We start from the raw sequence: 12,500 nt of genomic DNA, 5'->3' as shown, positions 1-12,500 counted from the left end.
ACACAGACAATCCAAAGTTCCTTTCCATTCCTGGGTATATAGGTCAATTTAATTGTGTCATTATTTATCTCAATCTAATAACACAATTAAATTGACATAAAATTCATTTGTTGTTTGTTTTTTAAGACAGGATTTGTTTGTGTAGCTCTGGCTGTTCTGGAACTCACAGAGATTCTCCCTGCCTTTGGCTCCTGAGTGCTGAGATTAAAGACATGCATAACCACTGCCCAACTTCGTTATTTGAAATGTTTTGAGGCATTACCATTTGTTGACAGATAATTATAGGGCATTGTCTTAAATGTGTTTTTCTTATGTCTAGCTAAAGATTAGATATTGTCATAGTCTGGGGACATTTTCTCCAAATCATAGCTGTAAATATTTGTCAGGTAGCCCTAAGTAGCTTTTACTGTTACCAGCAAACTTACTATAATTACTTTTTTTTCCCTTCAGATGAAACAGTTTCTCCTACTTTATTGGATACAAAGTGGAATAAGATTTTAGATCCCTCTTCTCATCCATTGTCTTTTAACCCTGCATTAGCCAGTGTGAATGAACCTACAGTTTCTGAGACAGGTCCACAGCTGAAAGTCTTCTCTCTGGCTGGCTCAGCTCCCCTTACAAGGGAGGGCAAAGATCCCTGTGCTAACGGACAGGACTGTAGTCTAAATCCAGAGACTGACACCATGTGGATTGATGAAAATGCTGTGACAGAAGACCAACTAATTAAGAGAAACTATAATCAGGATGATCAATTTAGTGCCGTTGAAGTGGGAGAAGAGAAATGTGGAAGCCTCACTTGTCTGCCAGACGAGAAGAATGTTCTGGTTGTAGCTGTCATGCATAACTGCGATAAAAGGACATTGCAAAGCGATTTGCAGGATTATAATAATTACAATAGTCAATCCCTCATGGATTCTTTTAGTTGTTCTCTGGATAATGAGACTAAGCAAACTGATCAATTTAGTTTTAGTATGAATGGATCTGAGGAAAAAGGTATAAACTCGGAGAAACAAATGGATGCTTTGAATAAACCAAAACTAGAGAGGGATTCTCTAAATCATCTCTGTGCTGCTTCATCTAACAGTGCGACCAGTATCTCTTCCCCTTCACAATTGAAGGACGATGGGAATGTAGGTAGAGACCCATCTGCATCTACAGTTACAAGCTTAGCAGTTAATTCATCCCAGGGAATGGATGGAGGGCCTGCCATTAATCAGCAAGGAAATTATATGCCAGATAGGGACCTTTCTGGCATGAATAGCTCTTCCAGGACAGAACTAGGGATCTCCAACTCCTTTTCCCACTCAAGTGGGGAGCTCTTAACAAAAACAGAGCCCACAGAGGAGAGGACAGCCGAAGACTCCCTCCCATCTGGTTTATCTTTGAATCTCAAGCCGGATACTCCTGCTTTATCTGGAAGGGACAATTGTGAACAGTCTTCAGACTGCCTTGGGTCTAGTGAAACTAGAGTTGATGAAGATGAAGGTAATGACTCTCAGATGACTAATTGGAAATTAACGAAGCTAAATGAGATGAATGATAGCCAAGTGAATGAAGAAAATCAAGTGGCTTTACAGAGTAGTCAACCTGAGGACACTAATAGTGGAGGCAAGTGTGTTGGAATGGCAGATTCCGATCTAGATTTCAAAGGAACTTGCATGAATGAGAGTGAAGGATATGATTTCTCCACTGTTAATGATACACCAGCAGCAAATTCTCTATCTAATAGTTGTGATTCCTATGGAATGCAGAGCCCAATTGTATCTTTTGTTCCAAAGACATTACCCTCCAAAGAAGATTCAGTAACAGAAGAAAAAGAAATAGAAGAGAGCAAGTCAGAATGCTACTCAAATATTTATGAACAGAGAGGGAATGAGACTGCAGAAGGGAGTGGACTGCTTTTAAACAGCACTGGAAATGTAATGAAGAAAAATTATTTACATAATTTCTGTAGTCAAATCCCATCAGTACTTGGGCAATCTTCCCCCAAGATAGCAAACCTGCAATCTATTAGTGTTCCTTTTGGTGGTGCAAGACCCAAGCAACCCTCTAATCTTAAACTTCAGATTCCAAAGCCATTATCAGACCATTTACAAAATGACCTTCCTGCAAACAATGGAAATCATAGTAAAAACAAAAATGATGTTCTTGGGAAAGCAAAGCTAGGGGAGAACTCAGCAGTCAACACATGCAGTGCGACTCTGGGAAACATCTCTGTAACTGATACAAATGGGGAACATTTAGAAAGTTATGAGGCCGAGATCTCCAGTAGACCATGCCTTGCACTAGCTCCAGATAGTCCAGATAATGATCTCAGAGCTGGTCAATTTGGAATTTCTGCAAGAAAGCCATTTACCACCCTAGGTGAGGTGGCACCAGTATGGGTGCCAGATTCTCAGGCTCCAAACTGCATGAAGTGTGAAGCTCGGTTTACATTCACCAAAAGGAGGCATCACTGCAGAGCATGTGGGAAGGTAAGTTGCATTTGTCAGTTCAGGAACTTGGCATATTTTGTAATGCTGAACAAAAATTAAAGCATGATTAGGTGAATACTTCTAGTTTGAGATGACATTATAAATAACCTTTGAAAGCCCAGTTTTAGTGAGTGTCTATATAAAATAAGAGCTTTCTAATTGTTTGTGAGTGTCTTTTTTTTTCTGTTAGTATGCTATCTCTGTTTTCTGTGAAGAAAAGAGAATTGAGAATTAAAAAGTATTTACTTTGTGGTTTTTACATTAGTAGATACTTATAGATATGTAATTAATGGCATGGTTTGAATAAGGACATTGCTCTTTCAACTTAGGACGTATTTGTGATTTACTTCTTTTTTTGTTGTTATTGAGTGTGGCTGTGTAGCCCTGGCTGATCTGGAACCTCTTTGTAGAGATCAAACTATCTTTAGACTTGAATCAGTTCACCCACTTCTGATTCCTGAGTGTAAGGAATTACAGATGGTCCAATCCCTGTGGTCAGTGGTTGGTTTTATTATATTTTATACTTAAATTAACTTACAGTGAGAATTTATCCTGCACCCCCCCCCCTTTTTTTAAAGATATGGTTATTTGTAATGAATGGTCTGCCTGCATGTATTGCACCTTGTTTTGCCTGGTGCCCACAGAGGTCAGAGGGAGGCATTCCACCCCTTGGAACTAGAGTTATAGATGATTGTGGGCCACTGTGTCGGTGCTGAGAATTGAACCCCATGTCCTCTGCAAGATCAGTGAGTGCTCTTAACTGCTGAGCCATCTCACAAGCCTGTTCTTGTACTCGTTTTTACATAGTTTTTCATGTACCAAGTGTTCTGAGGGTTTTTATAAATACATACACATATTTTCTTCTATATGATTTTAATGTAGATATTTAAAGGCTATATATATATATCTTTATTCTTATTAAGGATATAAGAATAATTTAATATTCCTTAACTCCAAATTCCGTTAGTAACACAATTTGGTTTTTTTATTTTTTTTAAAGATTTATTTATTTATTATATGTAAATACATTGTAGCTGTCTTCAGACACTCCAGAAGAGGGGGTCAGATCTTGTTACAGATGGTTATGAGCCACCATGTGGTTGCTGGGATTTGAACTCCAGACCTTCAGAAGAGCAGTCGGGTGCTCTTACCCACTGAGCCATCTCACCAGCCCCAATTTGGTTTTTTTAAATACTTATTTGTATGTGTTTGTGTGTGCATGCGTGCATGTATGCACGTATGTATACATACCACATGTGTATGCGTGCCTATGGGCTGTGGAGGCTAGAAGAGGATATTAGATTTCCTGGAACTGGAGTTACAAATGAGCTGCCTGCTGAAGTGCTGGGACCTGAACTTGTGTCCTCTGGAAGAGCAGTAGATACTTAGGGATAACCACTGCTCTCCTAGCTTCCACAATTGGTTTTCTAATAAGAATTGTAAATATGGAGAAAATATTTTTTTTAAAGACTGTGAAAATTTATGTGAGATTTAGGTTCAAATCTTAGCTTTGTTTCTATTAATTATGTAATTTACCAAGCTTTCATTTTATAATATGTAACAAACAAAGCTAGTTTAAATACAAAAATAGTATCAATAGTTTTTACTGGGCTATTGTGAAGATCATAAGGTTACAGAAATAATAGTAAGTCCAATAATTTATCTCTACCTCCTGTCTCATCTGATTTATCTGGTCATATGCTTTTAACATCAAGAAAAAGAATATCTAAGCCTCAGCTATTTAGACACAGATACAACATTGATTTCACATAAGAAGCTATAAGATACAGGTTTGTTTGCTGCAAAGTCAGGAATATGGAAGATCTTTTGATCATCTCATGGTCTTGTATTAGTAGTTGAACTCCATCAAGTTCACCTGGGAAACTTCCTAAAGGAAAATAAACTGGCTGAGAGTCAAACTAAATTCCTTACTAGTTTCTTACTGCGGTGAAAAGAATCCTAGCATCTTCCATCAATTCATTGACCAGTTCTGGGCAGTGGGCCTTATGTCAGTTACTGGATTAAAACCAGATTAGCTTAATCATTATTTATTTCCTAGGTCTTAGCATAGTGTAGCCTGATCAAAAATTTGTTAACAGATAAAGGAGGAGAATAGATCATGTGTGGGCAGGTAGGAAAAATTACTTAGGGGGTGGGCAAATGACACAGTAAGTACAATGCTTGCTGTACAAGCTGCCATGACATAAGTGTGGCCTCTAGTACTCACAAGGAAGAAAAGAAAGAAGGAAGGAATGAAGGAAGAAAGGAAGGAAAAGAAAGAAGCCTGACATGGTATAATTTCAGTATTAAGAGGACAGAAATAGGATAATCCCTGAGGATTGTTGCCATCCAGTCAGTGAGCTCCAGGTTCAGTGAGAGACCCTCTCTCAGAATAAGGTGAATGACTGGGGAAGACATTTGACATCATCCCTTGCTGCTGTACAGACTCACACTCACATACACACCCACGAACACACATAACATATGCACACATATATACCCACATGCATAAATACATACCTACATGCTTACATATATACTCACATGCACACATACACACCCACTTTCACACATGCAGGTGAATATACATGTAAGGAAGGATTACTAGAAGGTAAATACATCAGTGACAGGGTGAAGTGGGAAGCAAAAAGAAGTTCAAGTTGAGAATGATAAAGGAAGACACCAGAAGCCTTCCATTGACCTCAGTGTCCATACTTGCATACTCACTTGAGTACAACACCACACACACACACATACACACACTATATCACTTATGGAATTAAAAAAGTATGTAAGGAAAAACATTACCTGGGAGAAGTAAGAGTAGTAAAAGTAAAATAAATTTATCAAAAGAATAGGTCAAGATTAAAATTTCATCTGAATAGAGAGAGAGTTAATAGGAAATTATGAGAAGCTATTCAGCACAATATTGGACTTATATCAGCCCTTTTTAAGTAGATAATCATTATTATCTTCATCTTAGGTAGAATATGGAATAATTATGCTAGTGTATTAGTCTTCATCCTGGTGACCAAGTATTTGAGAGAAACTGTTCATTATTTCAGAGGGCTTAGACATGGTTGGCTGGCTCCATTACTTTGAGCCTGAGACAAGGCAGGACTGTATGGAGAGGGAGGCTGTATCATGGCCGATTGGAAGCAGAACAGGAAGACCCAGAGGCTCAGGTCTAGTGTTCAAAGGCTTTGATGTGCCTCCTCCAGCTAGGGCCTATCTCTTAAAGTTCCTACTACCTCTCAAATTTGTGGTACCATCTGGGGACAGATTTAGTGTATGAGCTTAGGTGGGACGTTTAAACCATATCAGCTATGCTTTAGCAAAGAAATGAAATATAGCTATATTTGTGTAGATTTTACTTTGCTTCTGTTGAATTACAGAGTAGTAAAAGAATATCTTAATTACTTTTCTGTTGCTGTGCTAAAACACAATGACCAAGGCAACTTACAGAAGAAAAAGTCTGTTTGACTTATGGTTCCAGAGGGCTAAGAGTCCGTGAAGGCAGAATGGAGGCAGCAGGAGGCAGGTGGCTGGAGCAGCACATCTCGGGCTGCAGGCAGGAAGCAGAGGATGCAAACTCAAGTGGCCTAAGTTTTTAAGTCCTCAGAACTATCCCCAGTGACATACTTCCTGCAGCAAATTCATAACTCCTAAACCTCCCCAAACAGGGCCACCAACTGAGGACCAAACATCCAGATGCCCAAGACAATTGGGGAAATGTATTATTCATACACCATAGTGTAGATACCAAGTGTCTTAGGGTTTTTATTGCTGTGATGAAACACCGTGACCATAAGAAACTTGGGGAAGAAAGGATTTCTTTCACACTTCCACATCACAGTACATCATCTAGGAAATTCAGGACAGAAACTCAAAAGAGCAGGAACCTGGAGGCAGGAAAGAATGTGAAGGGCATGGAAGAATGCTGCTTACTGCTTTCCTCCTCATGGCTTGCTCTTCCTGCTTCCTTATAGTACCTAGGACTACCAGCCCAGGGCTATGCCACCCATGGGGAGCTGGGCTTTCCTACATATATCATCAATCAAGTATAATTCAAACTAAATGAATTTTTAATTTATTATTGGTATTGTGACTGAATAGAACAGAGAGCCACAGTAGGACTGTGTGTGTAGATACTTTGTATCCTGTAGCACTAGGATACATATGAAAAGCTCTGGATCTCCTGCTTCTGTTTCTGTATAGACTGTCAAGTCTTAACAGAGCTCTGTGCCTGGAGACTTGGGGTTGGGGCTTGTTAGATTGCTCAGCAGGTGAAGGTGTTTGCTGCCAAATCTGATAATCTGAGTGTGATCTCCAGAACTCACGTGGTGGAGAGGATGTACCCCTACAAGTTGTCTGCTGACTACCACACTTGCACTATCATGAACATGCCCTCTCCCTCAATAGAGTAAAAATAAGTAAGATGGAAAGGGAGCAAAGATTTGTGCTGTATGCTGACCACAGAGTTTGCAGATTAGCTGAGATCACTCAGTGGAAAGAATAGCCATTAAATACTTGAGTTGAGTGTATTTTCTGGAAGCCATCCTGTTAACAGAAAATGCTGTTAACTGTGTCAGTTAAGAGGGCTACAGTTTAGGTTTTATTTTGCAGTAATCTTCCATTTCTGGTTAATTTGTCATACAAGCTTCTTCATCAGGGTTTGTAAAAGACATTCATAATCCTCATCATTTATATTAAAAAATAGCTTGGTGACACATACAATATCAAAGTGGCATATTGAAACATGATCTAGATTAATTTTTAATATGATTCTAGACAGGTTTCCTTCTCAGATATTTGAATTTATAGATACTTGAAAGATTGAATGCTTATAAATATAGTTATAAATTATCATAACTTCTGTATATATCTGAAATGGCAAACCACCAGTTTTTTATTTTATGCATTTATTCTTCCTAAATATTTTATTTATGAATTTATACAAAATATTGTACATCAATGTGGGTTTTTTTTCTTTTATTCTTTTTTTCTTTTTTTTCTTTTTTTTCAATACAGGGTTTCTCTGTATAGCCCTGGCTGTCCTGAAACTCACTGTGTAGACCAGGCTGGCCTCGAACTCAGAAATCCACCTGCCTCTGCCTCCCAAGTGCTGGGATTAAAGGCGTGCACCACCACCACCACCTGGCACATCAGTGTGTTTTAAATCTCATCTTCTTCTCTTCATCCTGGTTAATCTGAAAGTCATGTAATTTATGACTGTACTGTTAACAGCTACAAATAAAAAGTCATGTTGATTATTAATCATCACCAAAATATTTTTTCTCATTCATTCATTCATTCATTCATTCATTCATTCATTCATTCATTCTGGGAACTCACTTTGGAGACCAGGCTGACCTTGAATCATAGATCCATCTGCCTTCACCTCCCAAGGACAGAGATTAAAGGAGAGCTCCACTGTGTCCATCAGGAGAAGGCACTGTAGAAGTTTCAGTTGTCCTTTCTTGTTGTTTTCAATTGTTAAAACCCGTCCACGAAAACTCTCCTGGAAGAACTGTTAAAAATTGTCATAATTCATGATTGCCATTTAAAGGATGGGTGCAGTCAAAGGTGGACTTTGAAACCTCTTTCTTCCTCTCTTTGTTTCCTTCCTTCCTTCCTTCCTTCCTTCCTTCCTTCCTTCCTTCCTTCCTTCCTTCCTCCCTCCCTCCCTCCCTCCCTTCTTCCCTCCCTCCCTCACTCCCTCCCTCACTCCCTTCTGCCCTTTTTTCCTTCCTTTCATTTCAACATGGTTTCTCTGTATAGCCCTAGCTGTTTTTGAACTCTCTGTGTAGACCAGGCTGGCTTCAAACTCAGAGATCCACTTGCCTCTGCCTTCTGAGTGCTGGGATTAAAGGCTTGTGTCACCACCACCACCTGGCTGCCACAAGCTTTTTCACAGATGCCGTGGTAGCAGAAAGATTGATTATATGTATTTAATTTGAATTAGTATTTTATAATAAATTATAGTTGTATGGAAGAAGGGCCTTCGGGGCATTTATGTACATATCTCTTTAAGGAAGTAGTTATCACTCCCATTTTCTTAACATATCTTTAGTTATATTCATTTTGCTCTTTGGCTTTGGTCTGGTGTTCTTGAAGTTATACAACAGGATTTTCTTCATATTGCAAATTTCTTGCTCTTCTTGGGTAAGGGAAGCAACTGCTGTTTACATCAAAAAGATATTACTAGTCAGCGATCAAACCATTTGTATGAGGGTATAGGGGTTACTGGTCATCAACTATTCTATTTATGTCAAAGACTTTTAATACGTTTGTAGTCATATATCTCAAAGAGGTCTCTTCAACATGGGAGAAAAGATGTTTCTTGGAATGGAGCCTGCCATTTGTACCAGAGGAAGCTGACACACTCGCATGTTCTAAGTGGTGCCTGGGAAGTAGCTGCCTGCCAGTGGCCCCTTTCCTTACCTTTCTAACTGCCTAGCTTTCCATCACTGATTCCTGACTCTTAGATCCCTTGGGCCATGCCCTTCTACCCTCGTCCCTCCCAGCGCTTCCACCCAAGAACTTCCTACACATGGAATCTTTTCTCCCACAATTATTCAAGTTTAGTTCTTTTCTACACCGTATTGTGTCTTGAAAATGGTACGTGTGCTACCCTGTCTTCAGACTCCATACATCCTGTCGTGACAGCCCTGAAAAGAGTCAGTGGGAGCCGGGCGTGATGGGGCATGCCTTTAATCCCAGCACTCGGGAGGCAGAGGCAGGCGGATTTCTGAGTTCGAGGCCAGCCTGGTCTACAAAGTGAGTTCCAGGACAGCCAGNGTTCGAGGCCAGCCTGGTCTACAAAGTGAGTTCCAGGACAGCCAGGACTACACAGAGAAACCCTGTCTCGAAAAACCAAAAAAAAAAAAAAAAAAAAGAGTCAGTGGGTTTAGCCTCATTTCTATATTCAAGAAGTCCAGAGACAGATTTTACAAGGTTACAAATTTAGCAGGTCAAAAAATTTTCTAAACCAGAGGTTTCCCTTCTTTCTCCTTCCTCATTGTTAATTCATAAAACATTGAGCATCTTCCAGATTCCACTAAGAATGCATAGCATTTGAAATGTAAATAAAGAAAATATCTAATAAAAAAAAGAATGCATAGTTGCTTATCGTGCAAATTGAACTGATGCTGCTACGATGATGATGATGATGATAGCTAGCATGATTGGGAAAGAAACCAGGTCATGGATGAGGACTGAAATGAAAAGTGACTCAACAGCTGTGTCTGAAAGCCAGGTCCATATGTCACAATTAAGGTCTTTATGGTCCTGGGAGTCATTCTGTCTGTTCCAACTGTAGAAATGGGGTTAGCTGTGGGTCCCAGAAAACAATGTTTAACTTCATGAAATTATTAATGTTTTATCTAGTCATGTGAATGATAAGTTTTTGAAAAGAATACATAAACAATGGAAAAAGCTTATGATGGCCAGGTGGTGGTGGCACATGCCTTTAATCCAGCACTCGGGAGGCAGAAACAGTTGGATCCTGCCTGGCCCTTTTTGTGGTTGTTGAGGCTTGAGGCTCAGGTCCTTATATTTGTGTGACATGTACTTTACCAGCTGAAACCCACATACACTTGATGTTTAAAAACAAAAGAAAAAACAGGCCCAGGCAGTAGAGGCACACACCTGTCACCCCAGCATTCAGGAAGATCTCTGAGCTTAAAGCCATCTTAGCCCACAGAGTGAGTTCCAGACCAACCAGGGATATACAGAGAAACCACCAAAAAAAAAAAAAAAAAATCAAGCCAACCTAACAAACAAACAAAAAACAAAGGTATGTCTATCTTGCCCACCTCCACATGTTCCCAAACCATCTTGATCATTTAAAGAATATTAATAAACTTTTTTCAGAGCAAAAAAATTAAACACAAAGTACATTTTGCAAATTCTACCTTTCTATAGTTTAACCGATTATTAATAACCTCCATTAATGTGGTACATTTCAATATCAAGACATTTTTTTGCTAAAAATCTTATGAATGAAATATATAGGGCTACAGTTTGTATTACTGTTTACTTTGTAGCAGGCTTTAATAAATATGTATTTATTTTATCACAGTGTCATCCAGCACAATTAGGGTATCCTAAAAGACCCCTGTATTCCTGCTCATTCATCTGCCTGACCTCCTTGTTTCTGCCACTGATCTTATTACTGCTTTTGTAAGTTTACTTTCTGTAGACTGTGTCTTGTGGTTTGTAATCCCACAGTATGTTAGTTCAGACTGGCTTCTTTAATGTAGAAGTATGCATTGGCAGGCTGGACATAGTTCAGCTTTAGGTAAAGCACTACAAGACCCTGATTCAAATGCATTCAGGCTTTATCATGTCTTTTCATGGCGTAATAGCTAATTTCTTTTTATAGCTGAATAAGATTGTATTATATGAGGATACTACAATTTGTCTGTTAAAGTTATCAGTTAAAGAATTGCCTCATTTGGGGGCAGTTATAGTTAGATTATTGGTTGTGTTGTTACTGTTTCATTTCTTTGTTGTTGGTTTGATTTTGCTATTCTGGGGATGGCAAGCCTGTGTCACACTGAGCTATAGAACTAGCCTTCTTCAATTATAAATTAGCTCAGGTCCTCTGAAAGAGCAGCCAGTACTCTTCATCATTCCAGCCCCTTGGAATACATTTTTAAATGAATATGCTTATATTTTACATCATTTTAGTTCACATTTCTCACTTTTTGCTGATGATTTTTTATTTGCTATTCTATTGTGTAGTCATACTGTAGAAATTATATTTAAAAGACATTTGAGCAATTTTAAATGCTCAAAAAGAATCGAAAGCAACAAAGACAACATGCAATATCAACAACACATTTTGCCCAAGAATTGCTTATATCCAGTGCAGTGGTGGTTCAAGAAGTTTTGCAAGATGAGAGCTCTGTCTGTCCATTGGAAGTTGATAACAATCATTTGAGAGCAATCATTTAAGCTGATTATCTCAAAACTGCACAAGAAGTTAATGTAGACTGTTCGGTGATCATTGGACCACTCAGCTGGTTTGGCATTTCAAACAAATTGGAAAGGTTGAAGGAGCTTGGTAAGTAGGTGTCTCATGAACTGACCAAAAGTAAGAAAGCCAAAAGCTGTTTTGAGCTGTCATCATGTTTTATTCTATGCAACAAGAAACCATTTCTTGATCAAATTACAAGATTTTGACAGAAAGTGGACCAAAGAGTAGCCTTATAGCACATTCTCATTCACACTCAAAATAGGTCATGACCACTGTTTTGTGGCCTGCTGTGGATCTGAACTACTGCAACTTTCTTCCTCCCTGCAAAACCATTCCATCTGAGGACTCTGCCAAGCCAGTCAGTGAGATGTACTGAGCATTATAATGTCTGCAACTGTTTCAAGTCAACCAGTGGAGCTCAGTTCTTCATAACAAAGCTCAACGCTTCCTGTGAATGTTTTCCTCTTCTCCCATATTTACCTGGGGGCTCGCCAGCTCTCTCATTCAAGCATCTCACAACTTTTTACTCAGAAAACACTTTCATAATCAGCAGGATGCAGAAACTACTTTCCAAGAAGAACTTGTGGAATCCAGAAGCATGGATTTTTATACTACAGTGATAAATTTACTTTTTGAAAAAATATGTTGATTGTAATAGTTCCTAGGTTGGTTAATAAAGATGTGTTGGAGCTTAGTTAGGATTTAAAATTCACAGTCCAAAACCACAATTCTTTAACACCAACCCAAATACTTTGATGTTTCTTCATCTGTTGTTTTTCCGATTATGATTTTCCATACATATTTATTTGCTTATTTTTGTCCTCGAAATCTGTTCCAAGCTCTTTGGTACAGATCTTTCTGATTCAGACCTAGCACATAAGAGATGCTTAGTTGGTATTTGTTAAACTAAAAAGTAAATATTTTGTATTGCAACAGTACTTTTTTTTTTAACATAACACCTTCAGTTTTAGATAAAGGTATCAAATTTAGATACAGTAAGTGCTAGAACTTGGGGGATGGTTGACTATTTTTTTCCTTTAGTT

The 12,500-nt window shown here is 38.7% G+C and overlaps 1 protein-coding gene across 2 annotated transcripts in view; it reads left to right on the top strand.

Annotated features, from left to right (window-relative positions):
- The window catches only part of Zfyve9 (zinc finger FYVE-type containing 9), a 133,551-nt gene that overhangs the window by 59,985 nt on the left and 61,066 nt on the right, over positions 1 to 12,500 (top strand). For both annotated transcript variants that reach the window (XM_021200452.2, XM_021200451.2), the window contains exon 4: positions 451 to 2,474. In XM_021200452.2, coding sequence (XP_021056111.1) covers positions 451 to 2,474 — 2,024 coding nt within the window. The remainder of the gene's footprint in view (positions 1 to 450; positions 2,475 to 12,500) is intronic.

Source organism: Mus pahari, chromosome 6 (assembly GCF_900095145.1).
Source record: "Mus pahari chromosome 6, PAHARI_EIJ_v1.1, whole genome shotgun sequence".
Taxonomy (NCBI): domain Eukaryota; kingdom Metazoa; phylum Chordata; class Mammalia; order Rodentia; family Muridae; genus Mus; species Mus pahari.
The sequence above is the reverse complement of the archived record's forward strand: the minus strand, read 5'-3'. Positions and strand labels throughout refer to the sequence as shown.